General features: G+C 41.6%; 1 protein-coding gene across 2 annotated transcripts in view; it reads right to left on the reverse strand.

Moving 5' to 3' along the window:
* The window catches only part of PSTPIP2 (proline-serine-threonine phosphatase interacting protein 2), an 84,541-nt gene that overhangs the window by 44,071 nt on the left and 22,591 nt on the right, over window positions 1-17,879 (reverse strand). For both annotated transcript variants that reach the window (XM_053571805.1, XM_053571804.1), the window contains exons 2-3: window positions 15,261-15,361; window positions 1,433-1,510 (exon numbers count right to left, since the gene is read on the reverse strand). In XM_053571805.1, coding sequence (XP_053427780.1) covers window positions 1,433-1,510; window positions 15,261-15,361 — 179 coding nt within the window. The remainder of the gene's footprint in view (window positions 1-1,432; window positions 1,511-15,260; window positions 15,362-17,879) is intronic.

Raw genomic sequence — 17,879 nt, forward strand, 5'->3', positions numbered from 1 at the left:
TCTTTGTACCCTTAATGAATCCCAAACAATAAAAGAAAAAATAATAATAAAATAAATAAATAAATATCAAGCCAAAAAAAAGGCCCCAATCTCTTTGGGGGCCTAAAATCAAATCCCAGTGCTGCCAGTCTGTAGAGATAAAACTAATCATGTATTTGTTATGCTATTTACATAGTAAAGTCATTTTAAAAAGTAAAGAAATTTTAAACACACACACACGAAATTTCAAAATAGTAACAGCAAAGCATTAAAGGAATTACAAAGCCCTTCTAAGTGTAGCTTTGTGAATAATACCCAGAAAGCCAGCTCTTATAAGAAGGAGTCTACTCCAAAGTAAGCACCATGTCCCAGTCATTTCCACGTTCTCAGAGCATTCGATGAAGGACTGAAAAAAAAATAACTATGGCACAGAACTTTCACATTAGTGGTGAGAACTATAAAATGGTACAAAGACAGTCTCTCACAGTTTTCATAAACCATAAAATAAATATATAATTTTATATATAATTTTTTTACTTTGTTATTAAATCATAGCACATAGGTCATGTGTACATTAATGCATTTATGAGGTACAATGTACTGATTTCATATAGAATTAGGAATGCTTACATCACACTGGTTAATATATATAATTTTATAGTTATCTTAATTAAAATACAGGGTGGACATAAACTTGATGTGCAATTTAAAATAGTTTAACACAGTAAATTGCATACTAAACTTACGGACACCTTGTATATATTATTTTATAAATATATAATGAAAAGCTCCTCTTAAATTTCTAGCACAAAATTAAATATAATGTAATCCTACTGATAATTTTTTTTGAGACAGGGTATCACTCTTGCCCAGGCTAGCACGCTATGGCATCAACTTAACTCACAAACAAGCTCAAACTCCTGGGTTCAAGGCTCCTCCTGCCTCAGCCTCCCAAGTAACTAGAACTACAGGCACCTGCCACAACACCTGGCTAATTTTTCTATTTTTAGTAGAGATGGGTCTTTCTCTTGCTCAGGCTGGTCTCGAACTCCTGAGCTCAAGGGATTCTCCAGCCTCAGCTTCCTAGAATGCTAGGATTGCAGGTGTGAGCTATTGCACTGGGCCAAACTTTGGAAAATATTAATAACAGGTTGTGGTTTCACAGTACATTTTAGCCTTCTTTCTACTTGTCTAGATTTTCACAATTGAAAATAAGAAAAAAAAAAAAAAACCTCCATACTGGCATCATGGCATATGCATAGGTTCCCCCACCTGCATGGGAGGCTGAGGCAGGAGGACCACAGATTCAAGCCCAGCCAGATCCCATCTCAAAAAGAAAAAAAATATTTAGCCAACAACTTCAGCCTCCTGGCCAACTCTGCCTGCTGAAGCAATGGGGCAACTTAGGCATCATTAGTCAATCTGGAAAAGGGGAAGGAGACGTGGTACCTACTTGAGCTCAGACTGTCCACATGGCTTCTTCCTGGAGAGGCTGAGCAGATCTTTGCCATATTTCTCCTCAATCGCTGCCCTAGGGGAACAGAAGAGAGGGTTATGGGCCCTTCTCAGGCTGACTTTTGGATAAGACACGGTATACAACCCTGGGAAGGAACATGCACCTTTGACAGTAGAAGCTCAGGTGGAACACCATTCTTTAAAATGCAAAACTTCCTCTATATAGTGGGGAAGAACCGTAAATACACCAGTGGCTCTGGTCACTAAGGGGGTCTTCTCTAACTAGAAGTCCCCAACATGGATATTAATGAACATTACAGTAAAACTGAGCATTTTAGAAGTGGAGGAAGAGATATTTCCATCAAATGCTACACCACAAGGCCCCCACCCTCCTCCATCTTTTCTAAGAGTGCCCTTAACATCCTGCAGAGCTCTTCATTCAGTCCATTCAGATCCGCTAAACTGTACCCAAGAAAGGGGAATTTCAGAAGAGAAATGGCAGATTTGGTAGTTATTTTTCCAGTCCTTTTTCTCTGCATTTGCGTGCCTGCATCTCACATACACACATCCGCGTAACACTCTATGTTTATGTAATTGAGATCAGTCTGTTATTTGCTGTTACATTTTTCACCTCATAATACACCATATGGAACCTTCTTTATCAATACATACAAATCCACAATGCTTATAACACAGAGCTTTCCACAGGACAGGGTGTCCTGATCTGTGTCCGGTTTTCACTGCCATGAGGGTGAGGGGAGATAAATGAACATCCTTGATCCTTGGACATATATCCACGGGCATCTCTGAGAGAGCTTTTCTAAGAGATCTGATAAAGTGGATTTACTAGATCAAAGGAACATGCATGTTAAATTTTGAAAAGTAGTGTCGAATTGCTCTCCAAAAAGTTCTTCTCAATTTATAATTCCACAAAAAGTGGATGAGAGCTCTCATTCCCAGAAACCCTCACTCACATTGAATATCAACAATTTTTTTCATTGTTATCAGTCTGAGGAGGAAGGTTGGAAAAGATAGATCTCTCATTTTAATTTGCATTTCTCTGATTTCTAGTGTGGTTGTGTAGTAATTTATATGTTTCTTAGCATTTACATTTCTCTAAGTTATAATCTTAGAGATTTACATTTCTTAGTCATTTACATTTCTCTACGTTAACTGTTTAAGTTTTTGGCCATCCTTCTATTATTTTGTAGAAGTTCTTTGTGCACTATGCATATAATACTTATTCTTATATATGTTGCAAATGTTTGTTCCATTCTGTCATTTGTCTTTTCTAAATAATGACTTTATCTATTTTATTAAAATGATACATGCTCACTATGCAAAAAGAAGAGTAAAGAGAAGATAACAACAAACCATCCAAAATTCCACCAACCAAAAACAATTAGTATTAACATCTGGTGATAGTAGTAATAGGCATTTCCTTATGCAGGAAAGCAGATAGGATGCATGAACAGATAAATACAACAAATAATTTTAAAAGAATGACACCTTACTTAACATGCTTTAAAAAGTAGAGACTTAAACTTGATTTTATTTGGGCTCGGCGCCTGTGGCTCAAGCGGCTAAGGGCCAGCCACATACACCTGAGCTGGCGGGTTCAAATCCAGCCCAGACCCGCCAAACAACAATGATGGCTGCAACCAAAAAATAGCTGGGCATTGTGGTGGATGCCTGTAGTCCCAGCTACTTGGGAGGCGGAGGCAGGAGAATCACTTGAGCCCAGGAGTTGGAGGTTACTGCGAGCTGTGATGTCACCGTATTCTACCCAGGGTGACAGCTTGAGGCTCTGTCTCAAAAAATAAAAAACAACTTGATTTTATTTGAATTTCACAGAAGAAAAAGAAATTGAAGTGAAGCTGAAGAAATTGCTGAATTTTTGTCTTATTTCAGAATGATTGGAGGTATACATGCTTTGTTTACATTGTTTTCCTACAGCTTGAATCAAATTATACTAGTAAGTTTTCCCTTCACCCAGATAGGGTGTACCATACCTAATAGGTATGAATTTATCTATCCCTTCTTCCCTTTCCCCTCAGCATGATTTTCACTGAGACTTACTTCCATGTGTGCCCTTAAGTGTAGATTAGTTAATTCCAATTTGGTACTGAGTGCATGTGTTGATTTCTCCATTCTTGCAAAGTTTCACTTAGAAGAATGGTTTCCAGTTCCCTCCAGGTTGTCCAAAAAGCTACTAGCTTTTCATTTATTTTATGGCTGAGCAGTATTCCATAGCATGCATATGCCACATTTTACTAATCCATTCATATATTGGTGGGCACTTGGGTTGTTTCCATGTCTTCACAATTGTCAATTGTACTGCTATAAACAGTCAAGGGCAGTAAATCTTAAATAATTGTTGTTTTGCCACAGGAAAAATTAATTCCTAAAAGATCCTTAAAGTTAAAAACGTTTTCATAAAAAAATTTTATGAAAATAATTAAGAGGATCGAAAGATTAAAATATTTTAACTATTTGTTTCTGTTTTAGACAGCTTTAGCTGTTTGACAGTATGCTGTGCATAGTATAATCCGTACTATTGTATCTCCACCTCCTTCATACTGCTGTTTATGTTATTTTTACTTCATTTGTGTATTCCCCAGTCATATTTACTTCCTCTAGTTACTTTGTCTTAACTATTTATTTAAATGGATTTGAGGCTCAACAGCAGTCCTATTACCATAAATATTCATCCTTAAGATTTTAATTTTTATTCATTTCTTAGTTGGGTGAATTTCATCACTTCATAAACCTTTTTTAAAATGTCTCAGGGGCTAGAGAATCAGTATTCCCTGAGTTCTTTCATATTAGAGACCACTGACTTGTGGTTTTTCTATTTATAACCTCACTTTTGTAATAAATGTTCTTTTTTTTTTCTTTTTACTGCTAGACAATATGAGAGTAATGAATGTTTATACTTTCCCTCAGAACTTGGATGAACTTATTACACTGGCTTCTGCTTCTCTGACATTGTACAGAAGTCTGAAGCCATCCCAATTTTTGCCCTGATCATTTCTTACAGGCAATTTGTTTTTTTCCTTCCTAGATACTTGAAGAATTCTTTCTTTAATTTGCTAACTTAAACAGAATGTATGTAAATGTTGATTCTTATGTAACCATAATCAATACTGATTACTGTGTTTTCTGGTTTATGACGTGCCCTTCACATCTACTTAGTTCTTCATTTCATGAAAATTTTCTTGTAATATATCTCCGAATAGCTTTGCTATTCCATTTGAAAAATGTTCTACTTAGAATCAGTTACCCAGATATTGGATTGGCTTTACCTGACTATTCTTGAGTTATGGGATCTGGTTCTTTTGTAGTCTTTGACTTGTCATCTTTCTTCTTTCTTTCCTTTCTCCTTTTTGTGGCTGAGGTGCATTTTCATGGCTGTGTCTTTGCCTTTATCTTGTTCCTGGTACTGTGAGCAGCCCTAACTATTTGCTCTGAGATCATGTAGGTAAATTCTCCTTCATTCCCCTTCTGATCTTATATAGTGCTCAGTATTACAGTTTGAGCAAGAACTCTGTTACTTCTCAGGCCTGCACTCTATTTCTAAAATTGTTGACCGCTTCTGACAATGGAAAGCGAAGTGCATATCAAACTGACTCTGGTTATAGAAAAGAATGCATTTTATCTTCCTAGTAACTTATTTCTACCCTTCGGAATTCCTGCTCACTATATCTGCATAAAAATCTATGACACTCGGCCAGGTGCAGTGGCTCATGCCTGTAATCCTAGCATTCTGGGAGGCGGAAGCAGGTAGATCACCTAACCTCAGGAATTTAGAGACCAGCCTGAGCAAGAGCCAGCAAGAGCCATCTCTACTAGAAATAGAAAAACTAGCTGGGCATTGTGGCAGATGCCTATAATCCCAGCTACTCGGGAGGCTGAGAAGCAAGAGGATCGCTTGAGCCCAAAAGTTTGAGGTTGCTGTGAGCTATGATGCCACATCACTCTACCAAGTGCCCAGAGTGAGACTCTGTCTCAAAAAAAATTTTTTTTGACACTCTACAATGAACATTTAATATTTTTACATGTAAAAATATGTTAAGGTTATTTTCATTTAAAAAAAATATATGGTAAGGCCAGGTGCAGTGGATCACGTCTGTAATCCTAGCACTCTGGGAGGCCAAGGCAGGTGGATTGTTTGAACTCAGGGAGGCCAAGACAGGTGGATTGCTTGAGCTCAGGAGTTCAAGACCAGCCTGAGCAATAAGCAAGACCCCATCTCTACTAAAAATAGAAAAACTGAGGCAAGAGGATCACTTGAGCCCAAGAGTTGGAGGTTGCTATGAGCTATGACGCCACAGCAGTCTACCCAAGACAACAGCTTGAGACTCTGTCTCAAAAAATAAAATAAAATAAAAAATAAAAAATATATGATGAGCAGACACAGTGACTCACACCTGTAATCCCAACATTTTGGAAGGCCAAGACAGAATGATGGCTTGAGGCCAGGAGTTTGAGATGAGCCTGGGTGAAATAATGAGAACCTGTCTCTACAAAAAACTTAAAAATCGTATGTACATGTATTTTATCCTTTCAGAATTACATACATTAAGACTTCCTGTGAGTCTCTTATAGTCTCCAGGAAGATAATTTACTCAATCCATTTCTTCTAACATTGAGAAGAATAAATGTTAGAATCTGAACATATCAGGGGCAACATCTGTTACTAATGGAGAGTCCTAGAACCTGGTACATTATGACTTCCAGTAAGCACAATGGTGTGCTCTTTGGAGAAAAGAAGGAGCTTTAAAGGAAGTAAAACTACGATCTCATTCTCACGAAACCAGGGAAATAACCACTGAAGTTGAGAGGGTGTTTCCCCAGCAAACAGGAAGCAGTGGGGTCCCAAGGACTGTAGCCAATGAAGGAAGCACCAGTGCTTTGCAGAAATATCCCTTGAATAGGGGGAACTTTACCTAGATCACCCTTCTACCACTTATCCAAATATTTGTTCTCATCTGATCATTAATTTGTCATTTGTGGAACGTCCACAACATGCCTGGCATCACATTAGACATGAAGGACACGGAGAGGCCTGAACACAAGACCTGCCCTGTGGAACTCTTATTCTGGTAGGAAGGAAAGATGTAAACCAATACTTTAGTTTACTTACCATATAACAAGGGCCAGATGAAAACATACAAAATAGTTCAGGAAACAGAAGAGGGACTACTCCTCCTCTTAGCACTCCACTGACTACACTTTCTGCACAAAGCCCTCCTCGAAAACCCCCACTCAGTTTGACCTCTCCCCTATCTGACTTTCCAAACCAGGAATAATCCATCTGCCATTTTCCCTTCCACGACCATGACAAAGATCATCAGATATGGCCTTTTCCATCAGGCCTGAAGTAGCCTCAGGGTGATCCTGAACCGAATGCTCCAGGCACCTCCAAATCACAATTAGCATGTAAGATGAACCCCTTTTGCCACGAAACCTAATGTTTGGATATTTTATTCATTTTTACTATATATGGCAATCATAGCACCCCAATTGAAATATAAATTCTTTGGAAAAATCCATATTGTTCGATCTGAGAAGCTCTTATAGAACGTGCAGTATGATCACTTCGTTTTACAGATGAGAAAAGTGACACCCATGAAAGTCTAGGCCAGTGATTTTCAACAGCTGTGCCACAAAAAATTTTAAAACTTATTAATTAAGTTATTTTCAAAAGAAGTTCAAAGCACAGTAAGGATACTCTTTTTTTGTCAACATAATTTAAGTGTGCCACAGAAGTTTAACTAAGGTTCAAGTGTACCATGTTAGATTAAAAAAAAAAACAAAAACGGTGAAAACAACTGTCTAGGCTCAGCGCCCCTAGCTCAGTAGTTAGGGTGCTAGCCACATGCACTGAGGCTCGTGGGTTTGAACCCAGCCGGACCCTGCTAAACACCAAAGACAACAATAACAAAAAATAGCTGGGCGTTGTGGTAGATGCCTGTAGTCCCAGCTACTTGGGAGACAGAGATAAGAGAATCAATTAAGCCCAAGAGTTTAAGGTTGCTATGAGCTGTGATGCCACAGACTCTACAGAGGCTGACACAATAAGACTCTGTCTCAAAAAAAAAAAAAGAAAAAGAAAAAAACAAAGAAACACTGCCTAGGCCCTTGACAAATATCATAGCTGGCTACAGCAATAGAGGACTGAACTCCCATCCCTGTGCTCTATGTCTGAACCCCCACCCCTGTGCTCTGTGTCTGAACTCCCACCTCTGAGCTCTATGTCTGAACCCCCACCCCTGTGCTCTGTGTCTGAACCCCCACCCCTGTGCTCTGTGTCTGAACCCCCACCTCTGAACTCTTATGTCTGAACTCCCACCTCTGAGCTCTATGTCTGAACCCCCACCCCTGTGCTCTGTGTCTGAACCCCCACCCCTGTGCTCTGTGTCTGAACCCCCACCTCTGAACTCTTATGTCTGAACCCCCACCCCTGTGCTCTGTGTCTGAACTCCCACCTCTGAACTCTTATGTCTGAACCCCCACCCCTGTGCTCTGTGTCTGAACTCCCACCTCTGAACTCTTATGTCTGAACCCCCACCCCTGTGCTCTGTGTCTGAACCCCCACCCCTGTGCTCTGCGTCTGAACCCCCACCCCTGTGCTCTGCGTCTGAACCCCCACCCCTGTGCTCTGTGTCTGAACCCCCACCCCTGTGCTCTGTGTCTGAACTCCCACCCCTGAGCTCTGCGTCTGAACCCCCACCCCTGTGCTCTGCGTCTGAACCCCACCCCTGTGCTCTGCGTCTGAACCCCCACCCCTGTGCTCTGCGTCTGAACCCCCACCCCTGTGCTCTATGTCTGAACCCCCACCTCTGAGCTCTGTGTCTGAACCCCCACCCCTGTGCTCTGTGTCTGAACCCCCACTCCTGTGCTCTGCGTCTGAACCCCCACCCCTGTGCTCTGTGTCTGAACCCCCACCCCTGTGCTCTGCGTCTGAACCCCCACCCCTGTGCTCTATGTCTGAACCCCCACCCCTGTGCTCTATGTCTCTTGTAGGTCTCAGCTTCTGGCCCACTCTATTGGGTACATGCTATGGGTGTCCCTCCCCCAGAATGTTTTGAAGTGTCAATCCCCACTATCTCAGAATGTGGCTTCATTTGGAAATAGGGACATCACTGATATAATTAGTGAAGGTGAGGTCATACTAGAATGGGGTGGGCTCTTAATATGACTGATGTCCTTATGAGAAGACAACATGAGGACATGGGGGAAGAATGCCACATGATGATGGAGGGGGTGATTGGAGTCACACAGCTATTGTCAGTGACACCAGAACTAAGAGAAAAGGCACATTCTCCATGGGAGCTTTCAAGGGCACATGATCCTGTCAACATCTTGATTTGGGACTCTGGCCCCCAGACCCGTGAGAGAATAAATTCTTTTATTTTAAGCCACTCAGTTGTGGCAGTTTGTTGCAGCAGCCCTCGGGAACCAATGTGGTCCATGATGGCTTGACTCTAACTTGGCCACAGAGTGCTAGTCCCAAGGGAATCTGTCATTCCCACTTGGCAATCAGTCATCAGTAAGCCCATCCTGATAAATAGTTGACCCACAGTGAGGGTTCTGGTATCAGAGTTGTAGCCAGGGTAGACTGATCATGGGATGTACAGAGCTGGTGGGGAAAGGGCGCAGAGTTCTGAGGCGCTGGGGCTGTGGATCCCCACTGTGTAGGTGTAGCCACTCATCTGCAAGTGGTGAGGAATTCTGTGCATGAAGAAGTTCCTCCCTCATGCTTCCCTCTTCCCTACTCAAGATCCTGTTACAATACACGATTAAGAGAACTGACTTGGCCACCAAGTTCCTGGTCAAACAGCCTTTCACAGAATATACCCAGCCTTCTTTTTTTTTTGCAGTTTTTGGCCGGGGCTGGGTTTGAACCCACCACCTCTGGCATATAGGTCCGGCACCCGACTCCTTTGAGCCACCGGCGCCGCCCTATACCCAGCCTTCTTAAAAGGACATTAAGTAAACCAGAAAAACCATCTGACATTAGGTTAATGGAAGTCAAGGCTCCACTACTTATGGATTTTTTAAACTTGAGCAAGTCGTTTAACCCTCAGTTTTCTCATCTGTAAAATGCAGCTAAAGATATATTCCCTGCCTACCTTTCAGACTTGGTAGAACAATATTCATAATGGGCACCATTGCCCATCACCTATGGTATGTGTATACCAGGTAATGTACTAGGCACTCTGTAGTGGTTAATGGCACAGATTTCAAGGCCCAATTTTCCTAGGTTTGAAACAAGATCTACTCCATATTAGCTGTCTGTCCTTAGGCAAGTTATATCACCTCTCTGAACTTCAGTTTCTTCGACTGTAACATAAGGATAATAAAACTTACCATATCAGGTTATTATGAGAATTAAATGAGATAATATGTACAAAAATATGTGGTAGCTTATATCTAGTAAGCCTCCAATAAATAGCAATTATTAATTTAATCTCATTTAATCACCCCTAACTACCCTCTGAGGTATTATTATCTTCATTTTTATATTTCTCATTTCCTACTCATACCAAGAGCTTATTATGTCATATCTGACCCAAGCTGGGGGTCTAAGGGTGGGAGAGTCATTGGGCTTGGGCTGCCAGTGACAAGATGGCTTCATTTTAGTTGTTACCAATCAGGAAGACCTCAGACTGAAGCTCTATGTAGAATGCCTTCTCTAAATTAAAAAAAAAAAAAAAAAGAAGAAGAAGAAGAGGAAAATTTGATGTGGACTTTGAAGAATGGATAGAGAGAATTTACTTAGGCATCAAGAAGGAAGAAGGACACTTCAGGCGGGGAAATATTGGAGTTACGATGTAGGAACAGAGACATCCAAAGCTTGCTCACTAATAAGCTCATTTGGCTGGAACAGAAAGAACGGGCGTGATAAGTGAGAATGTATAAAACACACATAAAAAGGAGGCAGAGACCATCTCAGTGCTGAGAACAAGCCCATCCCCCAGGAAGCCACCGGCCTGTTTACTTGGAGTTGATGAGTCATAAACACAGGGGTTGTGTAAGACATCCCTGGAGCTGTTCTGGGTTCTGCACTTCCTAGATTCCCCTGGTAAATTACATCTACAAAACTATAGTTTCCTGCAAAGAAAATGGGACTAATAATACCTTGTACAGTGTATTTAAGTGTCCAAGGGATGTGCAAGTCTCAGTGTCATGGAGATAGAAATACTGAGACAAAGCTCCTGGCACAGCTCACAGCCAATCCTCAACGTATGGTTTTGTGCATGTGTGTGTGTTTTAGACAGAGTCTCACTATGTCACCCTCAGTAGAGTGCTATAGCGTCACAGCTCACAGCAACCTCAAACTCTTAGACTTAAGCAATTCTTTTGCCTCAGCCTCCGGAGTAGCTGGGACTACAAGCGCCTGCCACAATGCCCGGCTATTTTTTTGTTGCAGTTGTCACTGTTGTTTAGCTGGCCCGAGTCAGGTTGGAACCCACCTGCCTCGGTGTATGTGACCAGCGCCCTAACCACTGAGCTACAGACGCTAAGCCAACATATAGTTATTATGATGTAGCTATTCAGATGTTGACTGTGGTTGTCATCATCACCTGTATCAATACTGTACTTTTCCAGCTGATAGAAGCTTAAACTAGATACATTTACAATTTACTGATGAATTGTTTGTTACTCTGTTCTGTAACTTGCAGTGTTAACAACAAGCCATCTCAGGGCAGGGCCTGATCGACTACAAAGCACATACTGAGACCTGGCGCAGGGATCAGGGATACAGATGGCAAGAAAGGCAGCCTTCCTGCCTGCTCCTGAGCAGCATATGGAATGACACCACATTGGGGCAATCATTCTATCTGCCCCCAAATGACTGCAGATGGACTTACCGCAATCTGCCCAGGTATAACCAAGGAAGAGGATACTTCCTAGTTTCCACAGTGAAAGTAAAATGTGGCATGGAAGGGCACAGTCCTGGGCTCCATCCAGGAAGAGTGAGGGTGAGGGAGCTTGCCCTGGAGGTATGACTCTCCTCTCTCCCCTTGATGCTCCCTGGGCTGGTAGAGCCACCAAAACTCCAGACAGGCCCATGCTAGGACTTTGGCACTTTGGGGAATCTTTAAACTGCTGCCTTAGATACAGGGCATGTTTAGCCAGAAGACCATATAAAAGTCTTAACTGTATTCAACTCAATGAACCCAAAATCATAAATAATATATATCAGACTGTAATCTTTGCCTCTGTATTTGTGTGTGTTTGGCTCTCATCTCTATAAACTTCCAATGGCCAGGGTTCCATGTGTAGTTTATAGCAGCGAGTACAATAATGCTCCAAACTCACAGAGGATGCTTCAGCAACATCAGACCATGGTCCAGACACAGTTGACCAAGTCCTAGGTCTCACAAGCATCCCAACACCTACCAGAACTAGAGGGAAGGCTGTAGCCCCACATCTGAAGACGACTGTGCTTCTTCACATAAATTATTCCTGAACAGGACATAGTAAAAGAACACACACCCCTCAGTGACAGCAGCCTCATTCCTGTGAGCATGCCACCAGGAAAGGAAGCCCAAAGCCCAGGCAGGCCCCTGCTCAGGGACCAGCCCACACTGAGGTATGCACACCTGATGCTCTGACCTATGCTGGCAAATTCTTGCCCACATTTGGAGAACAAGGGATAAGTTTCTTTCACTATGAAACTCATGGGGGTGGGGGGACATATACTTGAAGTATCAATATTCAATAATTTTTATTTTCCACATATTTCCTCCTCTTTCTCATATATTTTTGTGAAACCTTTAAGAATTTGAAATCTTTGGGTTCCGTTTGGATTAGTGTTTTTCAAATTGTGGGTCATCACCCATTACTGAACTATAAATCAATTTAATGGGTTATGACCAGCATTTTTTAATTAAATAGAATTGAATAAAATAATAGAGTAGTCCTGTTTTATTAAACTTTTTTTATACATGTGTTTACTGGGTGGCAGTGTAAAATATATTTCTTACTGAGGGTCACACTCAAAAAAGTATAGAAACTACAGATTTAGACCACCAAGCACCACTGTGTTGGAGATCCCTGGATGGTTCTGCCGGGCAGCCAAAGCCTTGGCCATTAGCCAACACCTCCTTCATCTATAGATACGTGGTAAGACCATTTCATCTCCAGGAGAAAATTCATATTACATAAGTCATAACTGGGGGGGCACACAAAGCAAGGAATGTTCTGTAGTCTCTAGATCCTGCACACTCATGAGATTCTTGTTTCCTTGCTACTTTGTCCTAATCCTGTTGAAGGAAGGAGGATGCCCACTGTTAGTGTCTGTAAAAAGAAAGTTGTATCTGGGTGTCAACACTGAGGGCCTTCTTTGGTGGGAATAAAGGAGTCTTCCCCTCAAAGGAGGAGGAACAATGGTAAGCTTCATGGAGCTGATGGTGGAGAAGCCTCTCTGCAGGCCTTAGCATCCCAGAGCTGGGCAACCAGTGTGAGTAAGCCTGAAAGTAGAGAGACTTTATTGAAAACACTTTGCTGTCTGTGTCTCTCAAGTTCTGAGCCTTCTACTTACTGCCTTACAAAGAGAACCCATTCGTTTCTCAATTTGGGTGTTAGCAAGAATTCTGATTTTCGGCTAAAAATCCCTTTAAAGCACTCCTTTATCCAGAATCTCTGAGAAAAGGATTCTTCCAAAAGAATAAGATTTTCCACAAAATTTCTGTAACTCATTAAGTATAGAGTTTTTAAAAAAGAAGAAAAAGGGGCGGTGCCTGTGGCTCAAAGGAGTAGGGCACCGGCCCCATATGCCCAGAGATGGCGGGTTCAAACCCAGCCCCGGCCAAAAAAAACTGCAAAAAAAAAAACAAAGAAGAAGAAGAAGAAGAGAAGGGGGAGGAGGAGGCATCTAAATCATGCCAGTTCCCCATGGACCACCAAGCCGCACCATCTCGGGAGAGCCATAACCTGCCTGCAGTTTTCCCACAGCTCCCTCACTCTCCTGACTCAGGCTCTGGTTCCCTCTTACTGTTAGGGTAGGCAACAGGGCTGACACTGGACCCAGGGGCTTGCAGAGTGGATGTAGATGCTAGAATGAATAACTCTTAGGTAGAAGCTAACTAGACTACTAAGAGTGGGTGCAGGTGTTAAAATCTAACTAAGAGGGGTCAATAACCATACACAAGAACCAGCTTCAGCCAGCTTGTCAGCTATCTAGATCACCTCACGTGAACTTTGGGTAATTATAAAATTATTTACACTGTGGTTTTGAAATATCTCTGCCCTTGAAATTGCCATGACGGTTCCAAAACAACTATATGAAGTATATATTGGGAGGGAACCCAATTCTAGAAGTTTCTACCCAAATTCTTAGTTAAAGGCAACCCCTTAGCCTTGGATATTCCTCCCCTCAATTCTCAAGAGTTCAAAAGACCAAAAACCACATCTTCCTCATGCAGTTGCTCCTTTTTTTTTTTTTTTTTTTGCAGTTTTTGGCCAGGGCTGGGCTTGAACCCGCCACCTCTGGCATATGGGGCCAGCATCCTACTCCCTTGAGCCACAGGTGCCACCTGTGCAGTTGCTCTATTTGAGCCTGCCTGCTCTCTTACTCTGGAGAGTGTGTACTTTCACTTTTGCTTTCTCTTTTTTTTTTTTTTTTGATAGAGACAGAGTCTCACCGTACCGCCCCCGGGTAGAGTGCTGTGGCATCACACAGCTCACAGCAACCTCCAACTCCTGGGCTTAGGCGATTCTCCTGCCTCAGCCTCCCGAGTAGCTGGGACTACAGGCGCCCGCCACAAAGCCCGGCTATTTTTGTTGTTGTTGTTGTTGTTGTTGCAGTTTGGCCGGGGCTGGGTTTGAACCCGCCACCCTTGGCATATGGGGCCGGCGCCCTACTCACTGAGCTACAGGCGCTGCCCTCACTTTTGCTTTCAATAAAAATTGCTTGCTTTGTCTTACTGGTGGTGTCCTGAAATTCTTTTCCCAAGGAGCACCAAGAACTTGAAAGGACCTACACTTGGAGAATGGTAACAATACTATTTAGGCCATGCCTATTCCCACCTCAAGCTTGCTATTGTCCCACAGATATCTGGACAGTCCTTACCAAGGACTTACCCTCCATGGGCCACTGCAAGGATTTCATCCTCTATACAGCTTCTTTCTTTCCTTTCTTTCTTTTCCTTCTTTTTTCCTTCCTTCTTTTCTTTCCTCTCTCTTTCTTTCTTTTCTGCCTTCTTTCCTTCCTTCCTTCATTCATTCTTTCTTCCTTTCCTTTCCTTTTTTTGATCAATTTACACCAATTTCTTTCTCCCATGGGATCTTTCAGTATATTCATACCACATCACTTAGTATATTTTACTTACTATAGTTTGCTGTTTCGCCATAAATCTCTTTCTTTGTTTTTTCTTTTTTTGAGTCAAAGTCTCACTATGCTGCCCTCAGTAGAGTGCTGTAGCATCATAGCTCACAGCAACCTCAAACCCGTGGACTTAAACAAGGGTTAAGCCTCAGCCTCCCAAATAGCTCAGATTACAGGTGCCCACCACAATGCCCAGCTATTTTTTGGTTGCAGTTGTCATTGTTGTTTAGCAGACCTGGGCTGAGTTGGAACCTGCCATCTCTGATACACATGGCTGGCACCCTAACCACTGAGCTACGGGTGCCAAGCCCATAAATCTTATTTCAAACCGTTTTCTAAGAACTTTAGACAAAGATATCATTTGCCTCCTGGATATCATCCCATAACTTATAGCAGAGGTCTTCATGATCATTAAATACAAAAGCAAAACAGTTAGGTAGGGGCGTCTTGGCCCACCCTCTTCAGAGAGGACAGAGTACAGTACCTTTCTTTTAAAAAATCTTCAAACTCTTTGCAGTTCTTGCGACCATTGTTCAGATGCTGGATGATACTGTCATAGCCAATGGTGCTGAGGATGTCTGCATTCTGGTGGAAAAACAACATGGCAGCAGGTCAGGAATAGCACAGACAGCAGCCACAAGGCCTGGAGAGAGGATGGGACAGAAGAGGTGGGAAACTGGCTCTCTCTACCTCCAAGACACATGTGACCAAGAGGAGCAAATGGAAGAAGGAAGAATGCATGTAGCCGTGGACAAATTTTAAAAATGATGAGACTGAAGGGCCACAAAATAGAAAAGAAGTGACATGTGATGTGAGGGAGCTGACAGGAGAGAAGGAGTAGCTGAATGCCCACTCCAGACTCCTGCAGTGCATAGAGCTGGGTAAAAACTGACCTGCACTCAGGTCCATTTAACCAGGTGCTATGCAATTTTCACCTTGTACTTAAACTCAACCCCAAGTTTGATTGTGACATCTCTTACCATAGCCAATTAGCCCTGTGGAAGGTAGAGAATATTTCTGCAAAGGAACCAGGAGGGGGAAAAAAGGGCTATCTGACTACTGAGAAGCATGAAGCTCCACGTGGTCACTGGCCCTATTTGGGGGGAAAGGACTTTTTAAAACTTTTAAATGAGCAGTTTCTTCAATTTTATTCTACTATGCTCTTAGAGGTTGGAGGGAGCTGGCTAAGACTCCCAAACCAGTCGCCCTAGATGCAGTACATTTTAAAAATCAAGGTTTTCTCAGCTCCCCAAAACAATCCAGGGACTCTTAAGGCTGAGTGCAGTGGGTAATCCCAGCACTTTGAGAGGCTGGGGTAGGAGGACTGTTTGAGGCCAAAAACAAAATTATCTAGGCTTGGTGGCACACACCCGTAGTCCTGGCTACTCAGGATGCTGAGGCAGGTGATCACTTTGAGCACAGGAATTCAAGGCTGCAGTCAGCTATAATAATGTCACTGCACTTCAGCCCAGGTGACAGAGTAAGACTCCATCTCTAAAAAATAAAAATTAAAAAAATCATAGCATCTCCTGGAGGCCAAAGTTGGGAGGATTGCTTGAGCTCAGAAGTTCCAGACCAGACTAAGCAAGAGCGAAGTCCTGTCTCTAAGAAAAAAAAAAGAAATCAAAAATGGAAAAATTAGCTGGGCATGGTAGTGTGCACCTGTAGTTCCCACCACTTGGGAAGCTAAAGCAGAATGATCCCTTGAGCCAGGAGTTTGAGGTTGCTCTGAGCTATAAAGACCCTACTGAGCTCTACAACAAAGTGTGACTCTGACTCAACAACAACAACGAAAAGAAATGATTTTAAAATTAATGGTATAAGCTTTCACAGTAAGTAATTAGGAAAAAAGAGAACAAATTAAACCTGTAGTTAGTAGAAGAAAAGAAATAAAATAGTAATAGACAAATTACTGGACAAATAGTAATGGACAAATAATAGAGAAAATTAATAAAGCCAAAATTTAGTCCTTTGAAAAGTTTAATTAAATCAATAAACCTATAGCTAGGTTGATTAAAAAACAAATGAAAGAGAGAAAACACAAATTACCAATATCAGAGTGAAAGCAGGAACATCAATACAGACACATTGTACAGATGTTAAAATAACAAGAGAATAATATGAACTATGATAAAACATCTTTGAAAGACCGACAAGAGAAACTGATACTTGCATAGTCCTACATCTTTAAGGAAACTGAATATGTAATTTAAAACCTTCCCACAATGAAAACCTTAGATTCAGGTGAATTCAGTGTTGGATTCTACCAAACATTTCAAGAGGGACATAAGACCAATCTCACCCAAACTCTTTCAGAAAATTAAAAAATAAAAAAAAAGGAAATATTTCTCAACTTGTTTTATGACACCAGCATAACCTTGTTACCAAAAAAACACAAGGATATTATCAGAAAAAGAATGGAAGAAAGTTACAAGAAAATACCTCTCATGAACAGAGTCGTAAAAGCCTTTACCAAAATATTAACGTGTCATATCCAGGAATAAATGAAAGTATTGCACATCATGACCAAATGTTATTTATCTTAATAATACAAGGTTAGTTTAACATTTAAGACAATCACTATAATTTACCATATTCACAGAAGAAAAGGAGAAAAGTCATATAATCATCTCAACAGATACAGAAAAAGGATTTGAGAAACTTCAGTACCTCTTCACAATAAAAAGTCAACAAACCAGTAATAGAAGGGAATACCCTCAATCACAGAATATCTTCAAAAAGCCTAAAGCTAACAGCCTCCTTAATGGTAAAAGACTGAACACATCTCTCCTAAGATCAGGAACAAGGGAAAGATGCCTGCTCTCACTACTTCTTTTTGTTTTTTGAGGTTTTTTGTTTTGTTTTTTTATTATTGAAACAGAGTCTCACTCTGTCACCCTGAGTAGAGTGATATATTCCACAGCAACCTCAAACTCTTGGGCTCAAGCAATCCTCTTGCCTCAGCCTCCCAAGTAGCTGGGACACAGGTACCCACCACAACATACAGCTAGTTTTCTATTTTTAGTGCAGAGGCAGGGGTCTAACTCTTACACTCAAATTATTTACCTGCCTAGGCCTCCCTAGGAGTGCTAGGATTACAGGT

The sequence above is a fragment of the Nycticebus coucang genome, chromosome 19 (assembly GCF_027406575.1).
Source record: "Nycticebus coucang isolate mNycCou1 chromosome 19, mNycCou1.pri, whole genome shotgun sequence".
Classification (NCBI taxonomy): domain Eukaryota; kingdom Metazoa; phylum Chordata; class Mammalia; order Primates; family Lorisidae; genus Nycticebus; species Nycticebus coucang.